Source organism: Mytilus trossulus, unplaced genomic scaffold (genome assembly GCF_036588685.1).
Source record: "Mytilus trossulus isolate FHL-02 unplaced genomic scaffold, PNRI_Mtr1.1.1.hap1 h1tg001015l__unscaffolded, whole genome shotgun sequence".
Classification (NCBI taxonomy): Eukaryota; Metazoa; Mollusca; class Bivalvia; order Mytilida; family Mytilidae; genus Mytilus; species Mytilus trossulus.
The window spans coordinates 523-16,275 of NW_026963599.1; the positions used below are offsets into that span (position 1 = coordinate 523).

A 15,753-nucleotide genomic window follows, 5' to 3' on the forward strand; every position below is an offset into this window, starting at 1 on the left:
AGAACATAGGGGGTAAAAGGCAGTTTTTAGCTTATAACTCAAAAACCAAAGCATTTAGAGCAAATCTGACGGAGTAAAATTGTTTATCAGGTCAAGATCTATCTGCCCTGAAATTTTCAGATGAATCAGACAACCGATTGTTAGGTTGCTGCCTCTGAATTGGTTATTTTAAGGAAATTTTGCTGTTTTTGGTTATTATCATGAATATTATTATAGATAGAGATAAACTGTAAACAGCAAAAATGTTCAGCAAAGTAAGATGTACAAATAAGTCAACATGACCGAAATGGTCAGTTGACCCCTTTAGGAGTTATGGCCCTTTATAGTCAATTTTTAACCATTTTCTGTAAATCTTAGTTATCTTTTACAAAAATCTTCTCCTCTGAAACTACTGGGCCAAATTTAACCAAACATGGCCAAAATAATTATTAGGGTATCTAGTTTAAAAATTGTGTCCGGTGACCCGGCTAACCAACCAAGATGGCCGCCATGGCTAAAAGTAGAACATAGGGGTAAAATGCAGTTTTTAGCTTATAACTCAAAAACCAAAGCATTTAGAGCCCCTGAATTGGTAATTTTAAGGAAATTTTGCTGTTTTTGGTTATTATCTTGAATATTATTATAGATGTAGATAAACTGTAAACAGCAATAATGTAATGCTTTGGGTATACAATGTTTTTTTATACTTTCATCATAAATTATATTATGAACACGAGACAAACGAGACATTTCAGTGTGTCCACTCTTGTTTTTGCTTTCGAAGAAGATATGACAGAATCGAAGAACCATTTATATAAATTGAAAACCCAAAATAATCATTCATGGAAGATTTAAGCAAAAAATTTAAGGTGAGCGATTCAGGCTCTTAAGAGCTTCTTGTTTAAATGGTGATGTTCCTTTGGTACTATCTTACGGTGTTTGTATATCACAACTCCTCCGCTTTGCCCATGTCTGTTGTAACGTTTTGGATTTTAATGAACGAAATATATGTATTACTGGTAAATTATTAAGTCAGGGATTTCGTTACCACAAATCACTTAAAATCTTTACTAAATTCTAGATTTGGTTTTGAAGTTTGGTTCTACCTGTAGAAAACTTATTTCCAAAGGGATAGCACATCCTCATTTTTACGGAGATGTTGTTTACCGTGCTGCTGGATGTGTAATGATTGATAATTTAGTCTCAGATGCATTACTTTTTATTAGTTGTTAGTGGCATTGAACTAGCTGTCAGTAACTGCGAGTACTCTCAGATCTGTACTGATTGTCTTTTTTTATGGATGTACAAGTACTGGGTCACGTCCACTCTCTGTTTTTGTTAGATGTATTTCTATTTGTATCTATCTGATGAGTTAAGCCTTTTTCAACTTTGTATAGTTCGTTCTTATGTTGTACTGTTACACCACTGTCCAAGGTTAAGGGGAGGGTTGGGATTCCGCTAACATGTTTAAGCTCACCACATTCTGTATGTATGTGCCTGTCCAAAGTCAGGAGTCTTTAATTCAGTGGTTGTCGTTTGTTGCTGCGTTACATATTTGTTTTTTGTTCATTTTTTTAGCTCACCTGGCCCGAAAGGCCAAGTGAGCTTTTCCCATCACTTTGCGTCCGGCGTCCGTCGTCGTCCGTCGTCGTCCGTCGTCCGTCGTCGTTAACTTTTACAAAAATATTCTCCTCTGAAACGGCTGGGCCAAATTAAACCAAACTTGGCCACAATCATCATTGGGGTATCTAGTTAAAAATGTGTGGCGTGACCCCGCCAACCAACCAAGTTGGCCGCCATGGCTAAAAATAGAACATAGGGGTAAAATGCAGTTTTTGGCTTATAACTCAAAAACCAAAGCATTAAGAGCAAATCTGACGTGGGGTAAAATTGTTTATCAGGTCAAGATCTATCTGCCCTGAAATTTTCAGATAAATCAGACAACCCGTTGTTGGGTTGCTGCCCCAAAATTGGTCATTTTAAGGAAATTTCACCGTTTTTGGTTATTATCTTGAATATAATTATAGATAGAGATAAACTGTAAATAGCAATAATGTTCAGCAAAGTAAGATCTACAAAAAAGTCAACATGATCAAAATGGTCAGTTGACCCCTTAAGGAGTTATTGCCCTTTATAGTCATTTTTTGTCAATTTTTCGTGAAGTTTTGTTATCTTGTACAAAAATCTTCTCCTCTGAAACTACTGAGACAAATTTAACCAAACTTGTCCACAATCATCATTAGGGTATCTAGTTTAAAAAATGTGTGGCGTGACCCGGCCAACCAACCAAGATGGCCGCCACAGCTAAAAATAGAACATAGGGGTAAAATGCAGTTTTTGGCTTATGACTCAAAAACCAAAGCATTTAGAGCTAATCTGATATGGAATAAAATTGATTATCAGTTCAAGATCTATCTGCCCTGAAATTTTCAGATGAATCGGACAACCTGTTGTTGGGTTGCTGCCCCTGAATTGGTAACTTTAAGGAAATTTTGCTGTTTTTGGTTATTATCTTGAATATTATTATAGATAGAGATAAACTGTAAACAGCAATAATGTTGGGCAAAGTAAGATTTACAAATAAGTCAACATGATTGAAATGGTCAGTTAACCCCTTTAGGAGTTATTGCCCTTTATAGTCAATTTTTAACCATTTTTCGTAAATCTTATTTATCTTTTACAAAAATCTTCTCCTCTGAAACTACTGGGCCAAGTTCATTATAAATAGAGATAATTGTAAGCAGTAAGAATGTTCAGTAAAGTAAGATGTACAAACACATCACCATCACAAAAACACAATTTTGTCATGAATCCATCTGCGTCCTTTGTTTAATATTCACATAGACCAAGGTGAGCGACACAGGCTCTTTAGAGCCTTAGTTATATGAGGCCAAATAAAAAAGTATGTGTGGTTCCAGTTACATCTGAAAAATAGTTAGGGTAGGTAGGTAGGGAATTTTTTTTATTTGATGTTTTTTTTTACATTGAGTCTATGGGAGCAACATTCTGACTTTAACAGTGCTTAACGAAAAATGACAATAAAATGTTTAGGGTAGGCTATTTTTAAGCCAAAAAAGTAGGGACGGTAGGGTTACTGGAACCACACATATATTTTTATTTGGCTTGAGGCTGGATGATGTATGTTATAAACTGTTTTTGTGTGCGTATTCTTTATTTTATTATGGAAAAAGGGGAATCCAAGATTCCAGATTGTTTAAATAATGACATGTGCTGATCATTTAAAAGTCCTAAAAATAATACAACTCTCGCTAAGCATTTAATAAAACTTAAATTAAACAATTAATTGAATATTAATTCTTGAAAATTTATGTTAATTATCGACATTCCTGGTTGTTTCATTATATCATATGTTGTTAATTATACTATTTGTTTATGTGCAATATTGATAATAAATTATTATAATACTGTTTTGTAATACTTCAATTTTATGATTTTTTTTGGAACTGTCATACAAGTGAGATTTGGCTGGCTGTAAAACCAGTGTAAGTCCACTATATTCTACATAACAAAATGTCTGTACTGGGTTGGGAATATAACAGGTAGTGTTAATTCGTTTGGTGTGTTTGAGCTTTTGGTTTTGCAATTTGCTTAATTATACCTAAGACATAAATGAGTCCGTTTTGTTGGTTTTCTCATTTGCCTTATTTTACATTTATTCTTCAATCCTTTCAAACTGATTCTTGTTTTTGTTGAGCCTGTGATTATTGTTGCAGAAAGATCGACATAGGGATATTGGTCTGGCGGCGGTGGCGTAATTAGCTAACATCTTAAAAGCTTTATATTGCAGAAGGTAAAAGACCTGGATCCTTCATACTTTGTATATAGATGCCTTTAATATGTTATGAAGTTTCCTTCTGTCATATGTGCATTTTATCCCACTGTTATTGTTTGCACCTGTCCTAAGTCAGGAATCTGATGTTCAGTGGTTGTCGTCTGTTAATGTGGTTCATAAGTATTTCTCGTTTCTTGTTTTTATACAGATTAGACCGTTTTTTCCCCTGTTTGAATGGTTTAAAACTAGTAATTACTTGGGCCCTTTATAGGCTGCTGTTCGGGTGAGCCTAGTCTCAGTGTTGAAGACTGTACCTTGACCTATAATGATTTACTTTTATAAATTGTGACTTGGATGGAGAGTTGTCTCATTGGCACTCATACCACATCTTCTTATATCTATTGTCCTTGACTTCATTTTCTTGGTTCAGTGACTACTTAAAAAAAAAAAAAAAATTTAAGTATTATGAGTAATAGGATAACTGTATTTGGTATGTGCATACTTTGCAATTTTCATGGCCGGCAGACAGTTTCCACTTCACATACCTCATTTCATGGATCAGTGAACAAGGTTAAGGGTTAATGGTTAAGTCTAGATGCTATAAGCACTACGTCTTCTATATTTGGTGTTTGGAATGTCTGTAAGTTGTACATGTCCAACTGGTAGGTGTCATCTCACCTTGACCTCATTTTTATGGTTCCGTGGTTATAGTTAAGTTTTTTTGTGGTTTTTTTTTCCATGGAAGTATTATATTGACAATACTTCCATGGTTTTTCTAATACTGTATGATATTGGTTTACTATATTTGGTGTATCAAATGACTGTAAGGTGTATATGTTCATCAGGTTGGTGTTATCTGACCTTGACCTCATTTTCATGGTGTTTATCGTCGTAAATGATTATAAAAAGCTCTTATAAAACCCTGAACCAATATCTACCAAACTTTAGCTGCATGATCCTTAGGTTACCTAGAATATATAAGTTTGTGCATTTTGTTCCTTCCTTCTTGTCAACCAATCAACATGACAGCCATGGATAGGAATAGGACAGAAGGGTAAATGCATTTATTTTATTGTATCTTGAAAATCTGACATTAACAAAAATGTTCACAATGTCAAGTTCTTTCTATGTCCGCCATAATTATCAGATGTCTCCTTACATGAATTATTGCCCTGAATTACATTTTTTATACGACTGCAAAAATTTGGTATGACGTTGGCGTCGTCATCGTCGTTATCGTCGTTGTCGTCTGAAGAGGCATGGTTTTTGCACTATAACATTAGTATAAGCAAATAGAAATCTATGAAATTTGAACACAAGGTTTATGACCACAAAAGGAAGGTTGGGATTGATTTTGGGAGTTTTGGTCCCAATAGTTTAGGAATTTTAGGTCAAAGTGGAAAATTTAACTTCATCATTTATATACAAGGGGACTTCCGGTCGACTTTTTACCCTTTTTACGTAATGTATTTATATTTCTCTTTATATCATATTATTTGTCATTAAATTGTTTTACAGAGTCATGTTCTTGATTTTGACCGGGCTTTTTAATTTTTTTGTGAATTTTAGTTCAAAGTTGAAAATTTGACTTCATCATTTCTATACAAGGGTGACTTCCGATCAATTTTTTTTACCCTTTTTACGTAATGTATTCATATTTTTCTTTATATGATGTTATTTGTCATTAAATTGTCTTTAAGAATCAATTGACAGATTTTGACAGGGTTATATGCTTTTTCGTGAATTTAAGTTTTAATGTTCAAAAATGTGTTGCCAGAGTCACGCTAAGAAAGACTTCCGGTCAACTTTTCGGTAAAAAGTCATGTTTAAATATACTATATTTTAATTTTATCTGATAGTCTATTACATTAGCTTTCAAAATCAGTTTTATTTATCAATCTAGCTTTAGCGGTTCCAGAGATATTAGTTATAATACACCAATTTTTCACTTCCGCGTTTTAGACCTTCCCCTAAGAATTTTCAAAACGAGATTCCGCGGGAATCTACTTTCATTTTCATTTCAAAAGGGACAAGACTGTGTATAAAACTAAGTTGTAATAGTAATGGTGATCATTTGATTAAATCTGTTTGTTAGAAACTAATAGCAACAGACCACCTTAGATTATTGGTCCATGCAGCCTCAGTCATTGTGAACATAGAGACATATTTAAAAGAATGTTGTACATGATGAATAAAATTGAGAATGGAAATGGGGAATGTGCCAAAGAGACAACAACCCGACCATAGAAAAAAAACCAGCAGAAGGTCACCAACAGGTCTTCAATGTAGCGAGAAATTCCTAATTTCCAAATTGTACACAAGAAACTAAAATTAAAATAATACAAGACTAACAAAGGCCAGACGCTCCTGACTTGGGTCAGGCGCAAAAATGCGGCGTAGTATGAGGGGGGATAGGACCTTTATCGGGACTCCGGGATCGGGTGTTTTTAAGCTCGGGATTTCGGGATTGACCCTTTCGGGATCCGGGAATTCTTTTCTTCGGATTTCGGGACGTCGGGATTTACTTTATTTAAATTCGGGATTTGGGGATTTCGTGTTTTTAAGCCCGGGATTTCGGGATCAGGACCCCTCCTATCCCCCCTCTAGTATAGATAAGGCCATTTTTTTTTAACTAATTATGCATTTAATGGTATTTTTGTTGTTGTTCACTTCCACATTTGTGTATTAGTATTAGCATCTCATAGAGGGTGCAGGTATTAAAGGGCCAGAAATGGCACTATGTTTGGTGTAGGAATACTATTTCTATAATGTGTATGTGTAACATGACTAATTCAAATATTAATTGCCAGCAACCTGTCAAATGTCGGGGTTCTCTGATTTCCAAACAAATAAAGTATGGCCAGAATTGATAAATTTTATTTACTTTCTCTTTTTTTTTTTTAATGTGTGTTGTTAATTTTTTACATCCCATTTAGCGATTTTGGTTATGTCATAATTGTCAACAATAGTATAACCAACAAATTACAAAATGTATAGCAAATAATTTATAGTGTTCTCCCCAGGCCTTTATGTGACACTATCTGAAATGGTTTTCTTATGGATTGTCCAAGAATTTGTCACAAGTACAGTTTTCACACAGTTTCCGGCTCTAATCCGTCGAATGAGATTAAATTAATTTGTTTTATTGAATATTTCCTCAATTCTATTAATCGCTTTAAAAAATACACACCTTTCTTCGCATTTTGAGCCTTGAAACATGACAATGCGCCCAGGTTTGCACAAATTACAAAATAATTTTTAGAAGCGAAGCAAGATAGCATTTCCAGTTTCCATAATACCTTGATGCTAAATGCATCTTTTGTGGAGAACACTGTAAAAATGTGCATGATTTTATAAATGTCATAAAGTTTCATGAATATGTTTACGTAATTTTAAATACAACTTGCTAATTTTAAACTTTGATTCTTGTGAAATTCATATTTGTTTGTAATACCATAATGTGGATCAAATAAGAAGACAATTCTTTTTATTTTTAATTAACTGATAAAAATACAAAAGAAAATTTTATTGAGTTGCTATGAATTGAAGATTTTTTTTATTTTAGGATGTTAACATTGATAGCAAGTGATGAGACTATTATCATGATTATAATGTCATCAGGTTAGTGATATTATTGATAGACAACCTATTACTTAGTTATGGCATATATCTCTTTGATGAACACTGAAAAAGGAAAAAAGCGATTATTGTGTGGTTGATATTTATATACCTACTACATATAAAATATTTACATGTTGTCGATGACACAACTATCCAGGAAACATCTACTGACACATAAATTAACTTCCCACACATTAAATTATTAAACATTTTTTAACAACTTAAATTGCGCTGTTTTTATCAATTGATAGTTAATAAGTGAACTTAGTATAAACGACATTATTGGTTCAGTGTTAGGCCACAGACCACAATTAATTCCTCTATCAGTTCTTTATAACCTTTTGCATCATTAAAAAAATTGCACCATGCACTTTTGTCCAATTTTTTGTGTGTGTAATGTATTGTCCTAGTCCAAATATATATCCAAAATTCAGAAAGATTGAAGCAATCACTTTTACAAATTTAGCCAATACACATCCATACCCCTATTGACAAGTCAAGAGATGTTCCGAAAACTGTAAATATCACCTTTTTGCACTTGACCTAACCACTCATTCCATATCAAAATCAGTTAAAATACAGCCTCCAAAAATTTATTTGACCTCTCTTCTTTCATTTCCACCCAAAAAGATTTAAGGAATGAGTGAGGAAAGGAAAGAAAAGAAAAAAAATTAAGGAAAAATACACTCTAATTAAAAGGAACTATATTCGTGGACAACGAAAAGCGGGGTCATTAATTGTGGTCTTGGGCCTATTAGGGGCCTAAAACTTGACCAATTCTAATAAAACTTGGCATGATTCAAGCTTAGTATATTATAAAACAGGTTACAAAGTTTCAAAGCCATATGATACCAAATAAAAAAAATGTGGCATTTTTTATATCTGAATTTTGGGTGCTGAATTGTGGCATTGAATTAGAACAATTAAAACTATCAAATTTGAGCTTCTAAAAACCAAAAGATACCAAAACTAACACTTTTTAATGTCTCTATGTAGAAGTTAACATCTATTTAAAGCAACAGAAAGCATATTTCATGTATCAGACTTATGCAAAATGGCCAGAAGTTAATTTTATATGAGCCTGTGCCAAAAAATAGAGGTTTTCAATTAGGGTGAGGCCTTATATCAAATGTAATATTTTTCACTTACCACAATTTTCTGAAGTTGTTAAGTTATCAAACAAACTTTAACAGGTTATAAATGTACTTTTGATGGAAATATGAGTTTCAAATAGCATAACGCGTGTGGATAAAATGGTCTTTAGCAATGTTATGCTTAAAAAAACAGATTGCCAGTTTAGGCCGTTCCCCACATTTGCATATTTAAAAGCATATAAATGATATGGGAGATGGAGATATACTTCTTTTTGCTAAAATCTGTGCTCAGATATGATAAAACATGGAGCCTGGATGTAACAAGACTGTCACTTTCAACTATATATGCAGACAGTATGGTCTGATGCAAAGTTTATTAACTTTACTGTTTAAAAACTGAATGAAATGTCAGCCTCAAAAGGCCAATATTTAAACCACTAGCTATCCAACAGAAGAAAGAAAAGGTAGTCTGTGAAACAGAAATGGTTAAGCAACCAGTAATAAGTGTTTTTGATGTAGGTTCAGTGCAATCTGTTTTGGAATACAACTTTTAAGTGCATAGAACTTCACATTTCACCTGCTGCATATACTGACCGTTAGACTTAGACTATTAAAACAGCACATTTTGCACTCTTTTATGTTTTTATCTACTTTTTGTTGAATGTCTGGAAGTACCTATCAGCCACGTTTGCCTATCCTCCAGGACTTTTAAACAAAAACAATGTTTAGACCTAGTATTTCGTATATCCGGCCGTAAGGGCGTGATCACATGTTAGTCACATGTTTCACCTATGACCGGAAATGATTAGAACTTAACGACAAAAACAATTTTAATAAAAAAAAGGAAATAACTGGACTTTTGTTTCGTGTGAAATGTAACGCATAACAATAACGTCATTTTCTAACTTAATTATTACGAAGAACAAAACTAGAATGAAAATCATCTCTGATTTACCTGTTTGAACATCTCGCGAGAGTTCATATTTGCATATTGATATAAAAAAGTCTGTTACAACAAAGCAGATTACATCATCTAAAATTTGCGTTACGAAATCGGAAATGAAAGTAACGCCAGTGTTCTTACACCTGCTACAGAAATACTTATAGTTCTCGGCATTTTCTTCTGACTATTCTTATTGGTCGATGTTCTTTATTATTTGAAAGCAAAAGTTACGAATTTGCCGGTGACGATTATCTATAAATCAGTCAGCATTATGCACTTCGGAAGCGAAAAGTAACGCGAGAAGCGACACAAAAATACGGTCGTATAATCTTTGAAATTTGTTAATTTCAATTTTTTTTCTAGGGAAGAGTAGCATACACTTGTATGTTGATAAAAATAAAGGCATCTTTAGATGTAGTTACAACTTTTCTTACAGAAATACACATTTTTATCACTTTTCTATCGTTATAGGAAACGAGCCCAATAGCAAATTATGGTCCATATATCTCTTTCAGGTTGCAGTTAAATTAATCAACAAAATTAAAGTGACTGAATGGGGACTTCATAATGGACATAATATACCAATGGAAATTATTCTCTTGAAAAAAGTTTCTCATGTTTCTGGATGTATTAAAATGTTAGATTGGTATGAAGTGAAAAACAATAGTGCTCACAGTTATGTTATAGTGATGGAACGACCAGAGCATGTTCAAGACTTATTTGACTATATCACAGAAAAGGGCGCTGTAAATGAAGAAACCAGCAAAGTGTTCTTTAGACAAATAGTAGAAACTCTTTATAATGTACATAGATTAGGTGTTGTACACCGAGACATTAAAGATGAAAATATTTTAGTGGATTTGAAAACTGGTGAACTGAAAATAATTGACTTTGGATCTGGTACATTGCTCAAAGATACAGTTTATGTGACCTTTGATGGTGAGCATCTTTAATAGATTGCATTTTGTTGTAGTGTTATAGGAATATTGAGTATTTGATTTAATACTAAAGTTCATCCACCTACACATTTTAATTGATCTCAACATGCTCAATATGGGAGATGCTAAGAATGCTTTACATTGGCTGGCAAACAGGGGTCGAAATTAGCGCTGGTCCGATGGTCCTAGACCAGTAGAATTTGCGTCGGACCAGTAGATTGTGTCAGCTGGTGGTCCGGCGGACCAGTAGAAATTTGCCGATAAAAATCTCTGAATTAAAATCTCTGATTGCTTTGCAATCTCGGTTTGTTTACAAAAGAATTTACCTGCGACATCAATTACGGGGGATACTACCGTATGTATTTCAGTTGATAAAGTTGTCAAAAAATAAACTCATCATAGATACCAGCACTCAATTTTGCATGTCATTTTTGCAGGACCAGTAGATTTGGAGCCGGACCAGTTGATTTTCAGTCCACTGGTCCAGCTGGCCAGTACACAAAAAAGCTTAAATTCTACCCCTGCTAGCAAAACATATCAATTACACAGTTGCTGCTGCTGAAAATATCAGCATAAATGATCACACATGTGTCTCAGCATAACTTGGCAATGATTCATATATTCAGTAGGGAAACATACATAGCATACATTGTTTACACAAAGTTAACAACTAGGTTTAAATTACAGTGCATAACAAGTTATGATATTGGGTTATTATACATGTATTGGTAGCATTAGCCAAAAAAATATGACTGGTTGCTATCGACCTATTATTAAATGCTTTTATAATTTGTAACAAGTCAACTGTAGAATTGATTATGTGGGACATTTTAAGTTGGTTCACAAGAACTCCTTGCATACCTGTGAACAGTCATGCATGTCAAAACATTTACCCGAGTTTTTTAAATCAATACTTTGGCTTATTAGATATGAATAAATGGGGTTATTAGTAAATTTTACTAACACAAATTACTTTAAGGGTATTAATATATTATAAATTGATCATCTGTCAGGCTTTCTTATGAATGAGTTGTGACATGAACACTTCACACATCACTTCATTTTAGGCAGTAAGAATTCAGTTGATTGATGACAAAAATTGAGACTAAAAATACATATAAAACTTAAATTCTGTATAGAAATGCATTAAAAAAGTTAAAGCTTAATTTTAATTGTTAATTCTGTATAGAAATGCATTAGAAAAGTTATTCTTAATTGTCATATCTTTATTTTTAAGGTACAAGAGTGTACAGTCCTCCTGAATGGATAAAACACCATCGGTACCATGGTAAATCAGCAACAGTGTGGTCACTGGGAATTTTATTATTTGACTTAGTTTGTGGAGATATTCCATTTGAACAAGATGAACAAATCATGAAAGCAGAAGTATCATTTAGGGGAAGATTATCACATGATGTGAAAGACTTAATAAAAAAGTGTTTAGCAATTCGTCCATCTGATAGGCCATCTTTTGAAGACATTTTAAATCATTCATGTTTAGCAACTCCACAGTTGCCAGTTGAGAAACTTAGTTTACATGGAAATAATAACAATAGTTCTTCCCAAGTCAAAGTGAACTGCAGTTATTTAGCAGTTTATTAGCATTCACAGTTCCCACTTGACAGCAGTTATTTGGCAGTTCATTAGCATTCACAGTTACCAAATATAAGGCAATGATTAATTTGCATAAAGGCATTTCAATAGCATTCCGTAGCTGTTTCTTAGCAGTTTATTTAGCCTTCACAGTTCTTTGGCAGTTATTTTAAACGAAAAATTTAAATGAGATCTGAATATTCATGAGAACTGCTATAATAACAGCTATTAAATAATGAATATTCATGAGAACTGCTATAATAACAGCTGTCAATAATGAATATTCATGGCAACTGCTAAGTTATACATCCTAATATGGTTTTATAAACTGCTAATAACTGCTGTGGAATGCTATCAGATCTGCCAAAAGTTGCAATACAAAAAGGTGATACATGAATACCGGTAATCAATATACAGTGTACAAGATACGAAAGCAAAAATTATTAAAATTCTTATATTTTACTGTTAGTCTTTGTGAAATTTCAAAAAGTTGTACTTAAACTTATATTTGTAATTAGAGCAGTAACTATCCTATCTCCAATAAAGGACTTAATTTTAAGGGAACGTAAACAAAAATGTGAGAAGCACTTACTTTAGGTGGTCTTAGATCCCTTATTAATTATGTTAGTGGCCGTAATGATATAGGATCAATTAAAAAAGCACTTTAATTATCAAGACTTTTAAAAAAGCAACTTATTGAAGAGATATTACTGCTAAGAGGCTAATTACTACCTTGACTAAGTGATTTTCAAATTAGAAGTTATTTCATTTATCATTATTTTATTACCAAACACGCCAAATGTACTGTTTTTATTCTATTCAATGTGGAACAAAAGACAACAGTTATATCCTCTTTCTCTTTTGGAATTTTAAACAAATAAATTCTTGATACATGTAATATATATTATGTTTCTTTTTTCTAAAACAAACTAAAGTAAAATTATATATTATAAATTAATTTCATTAAATGGATTGTTTGGACAATTTTAACCAATCAGCTATTCACAGTCTACTGGTTTACCTCCCCCTTTTTTCAACTCTTGAATATGATAAGATTGTTTTTTTAACAAAATAATAGATTAAAATAATATTCATATCTATATTTCTTTCAAATAACATCTTGAGCTGTAAGTATATATGCTAACATTCTATTACAATCCTGTCAACATCAGATATTCTATTTAAATAAACAACAATCCCCCTTTTTTGGGCTTTCTGTATGATTTCTGTTTCCCCCTTCAAAGTTATGTCAGATTTGAGAATATACAAAAGCATTAACTATAACTTTCAACTTACTGTACTGCAGGTATGTAAAAGTATTCAATTCATCCAACATTAAGCTTATATTGACAAAAATACACTTTTTCACTAGCAAGTATTTCCACACAACATGGAGCCAAAATGCACATTTGAAAATGATCAAATTGTCTTCAAATAAATGTTTAACTTCAAGCTGAAAACATAGCCAGATCCAAGCATTTTTATAACAAAGAATTAATAGGTCAACTGCTATTGAACTGCTGTCATAACTGTTGTCCCGACTGCTAAGAGGAATGCTAAGATGAATGCTAAGACGAATGCTAAGCTGAATGCTAAGACGAATGCTAAGCCGAATGCTAAGAAATGGTAAAATGTGGCAGTTTTTCAAACTGCTATTGGATTGAATGCTTAGAACAGCTAAAGGACTGCTAAAAATATGAAAAACTGGTAAATAACAGCTAAAAAACAGCTAATAATAGCAGTTCAGTTTGACTTGGGTTGCCAGCATGGAAATTCTGTAGACACTGTTTCAATGAGTAGCCAAGAAAGTGTGTGACGAAACCTTATAACAGAATAGATTTAGTCAATATTCTGTGCAACAGAAAAATGCAATAAACTAACTCATGTAACTCATTCCAATGCTCAGGGATTAATCAACATGATCAAACAATTTGCCAAAGTCAATCTTTTACAAAAATCTTCTCCTCTGAAACTACTGGGTCAAATTAAACCGAATGTAGCCACAATCATTATTAGGGTATATAGTTTAAAAAATGTGTGTGGTGGCCCAGCCAACCAACCAAGATGGCTGCCATAGCTAAAAATAGAACATGGGGGTAAAATGTAGATTTTGGCTTATAACTTTGAAACCAAAGCATTCAAAGCAAATCTTACAAGGGGACAACTTGTTTATCAAGTAAAAATCTATATGCCCTGAAATTTTCAGATGAATTGGAGAACTGGGATGTCATAATTGTTTGGACTAAATTACACAGTGCTTTCCAAAAATGATTTGAAATCAATGTGGTTGTTGTCAGGATGAACGCTGAGCGTATAATATCAGACAAGATAAATGTTATCCATCATTGTCCATAAGCCAAAGATTGATAAAAAAAAATTGAGCTTGAAGTTGAAATTCTAAAACAATAACTAATCTGATGTCTCATATCGTATCACTATCATTCTGTGCTTTGTGACAAAATAGAAATAATATGACTAACCGCTTATATTCGGAATTGTTACAGTGTCCAAAACAAAATTAATAAAACACATGCAATATTTCATTTTCAATATTTTGTGCAAAGAACGCTATGATTACTACACTGTGACCAAATTTCAAATGACATAATGCAGCCTGTGACGTCAAGTATGAATCGCTGTAATTCGACGCAATATAGTTCATTTGTTATTTGCTTTTTTATTGTAAATATTTTTATTTTTTCGTAATTACCGATAAACAGAATAAAGGACTTTTTGTTTTTGATACTGACTTTATCACTGTGAAATTTCAGGTTCGGGCTCACCTGATATAACACAGTGATAAAGTCAGTATCAAAAACAAAGAGTCCTTTATTCTGTATTTATTGGCTTATGCTTTGCAACATTATAGTATATTTACACTATTTTATGTATGATTTTGGTTATACTGTTGAGTTACTTTAGTATACATTTCAATGAATACAAATTTTGATTATTTAGAAGAATGAAATAAAGTGAACTTGGACTTGTGTATGCAAAAAAATGAATGCTCTAATTGAAAAAGATAATTAAGTTTGAAATAGAATTTAAAACATATAACACTTAGAAAAAATAATGTGCAAAGCCCATTAGGAATGATTAATCAAACAAAACAGAAATGTTAGATGGTCTATCTAATGAAACATGCTTGGTATAATTGGTTTTTATGGTGTAGTAAGATAGTACTATGATGTAAGATGGTCTATCTATTGAGTGTATATGTTGTGTACAAGTTATCATTTTGTTTAAATTATAATTTGTACAAAATTTGACCAAAATTCACTTATAACTTGTACATGTTGTACAACAGTTTTAAATACGAATTTTGGTGAAAAATGCAATGATTCACACAATAGAATTGTAATTAACTGACAACACACTAAACCTTATTAACATAATACACCGTTTATACACAACACTTACTACAAAAGGCAGGTTGATCTTTGAAATTTTTGAGAGAAAAAAAAATAAACAAATAGGATTTTTTTCAAATTTTTAATACATAAACGTCTTTTTCTTAAAAAAAAAATATCATTCAATAGTACTGCTTGATTAGTTCTTATCGTTATTTTGAGGTATTTTTTTTTATTTAGAAACTTTGCAAACGATTACGGGGTATATTTGTAAAATTTCATATTTCATATTGTTGAAAAAAAACAATGATAAAAAAAGGCAAAACAACAACTGACATATTCCTGACTTTAGCATAGTCATATTCCTAACCAAATGGGGTGTTTAATCTTCTGGGATATTTATTTTGTCTAAAAGTCTGACTGAAGCAACTAAATACACATG

General features: G+C 32.5%; 1 protein-coding gene across 1 annotated transcript; it reads left to right on the forward strand.

Moving 5' to 3' along the window:
* The first annotated feature begins 5,803 nt into the window (after window positions 1–5,803).
* LOC134703380 (serine/threonine-protein kinase pim-1-like) lies at window positions 5,804–11,970 on the forward strand. Its single transcript, XM_063563477.1, has 4 exons — window positions 5,804–5,838; window positions 7,338–7,393; window positions 9,946–10,369; window positions 11,606–11,970. Exons 3-4 carry the CDS (start codon window positions 10,015–10,017, stop codon window positions 11,968–11,970), a joined length of 720 nt encoding a protein of 239 aa, XP_063419547.1. The 5' UTR covers window positions 5,804–5,838; window positions 7,338–7,393; window positions 9,946–10,014.
* The last annotated feature ends 3,783 nt before the right edge of the window (window positions 11,971–15,753 follow it).

Coding starts and splice junctions, on each gene's coding strand:
- LOC134703380 (XM_063563477.1), top strand. CDS start 10,015: ATGGAAATTATTCTCTTGAAAAAAGTTTCTCATGTTTCTGGATGTATT. Junction 10,370..11,605: donor AGTTTATGTGACCTTTGATG/GTGAGCATCTTT, acceptor TTTATTTTTAAG/GTACAAGAGTGTACAGTCCT.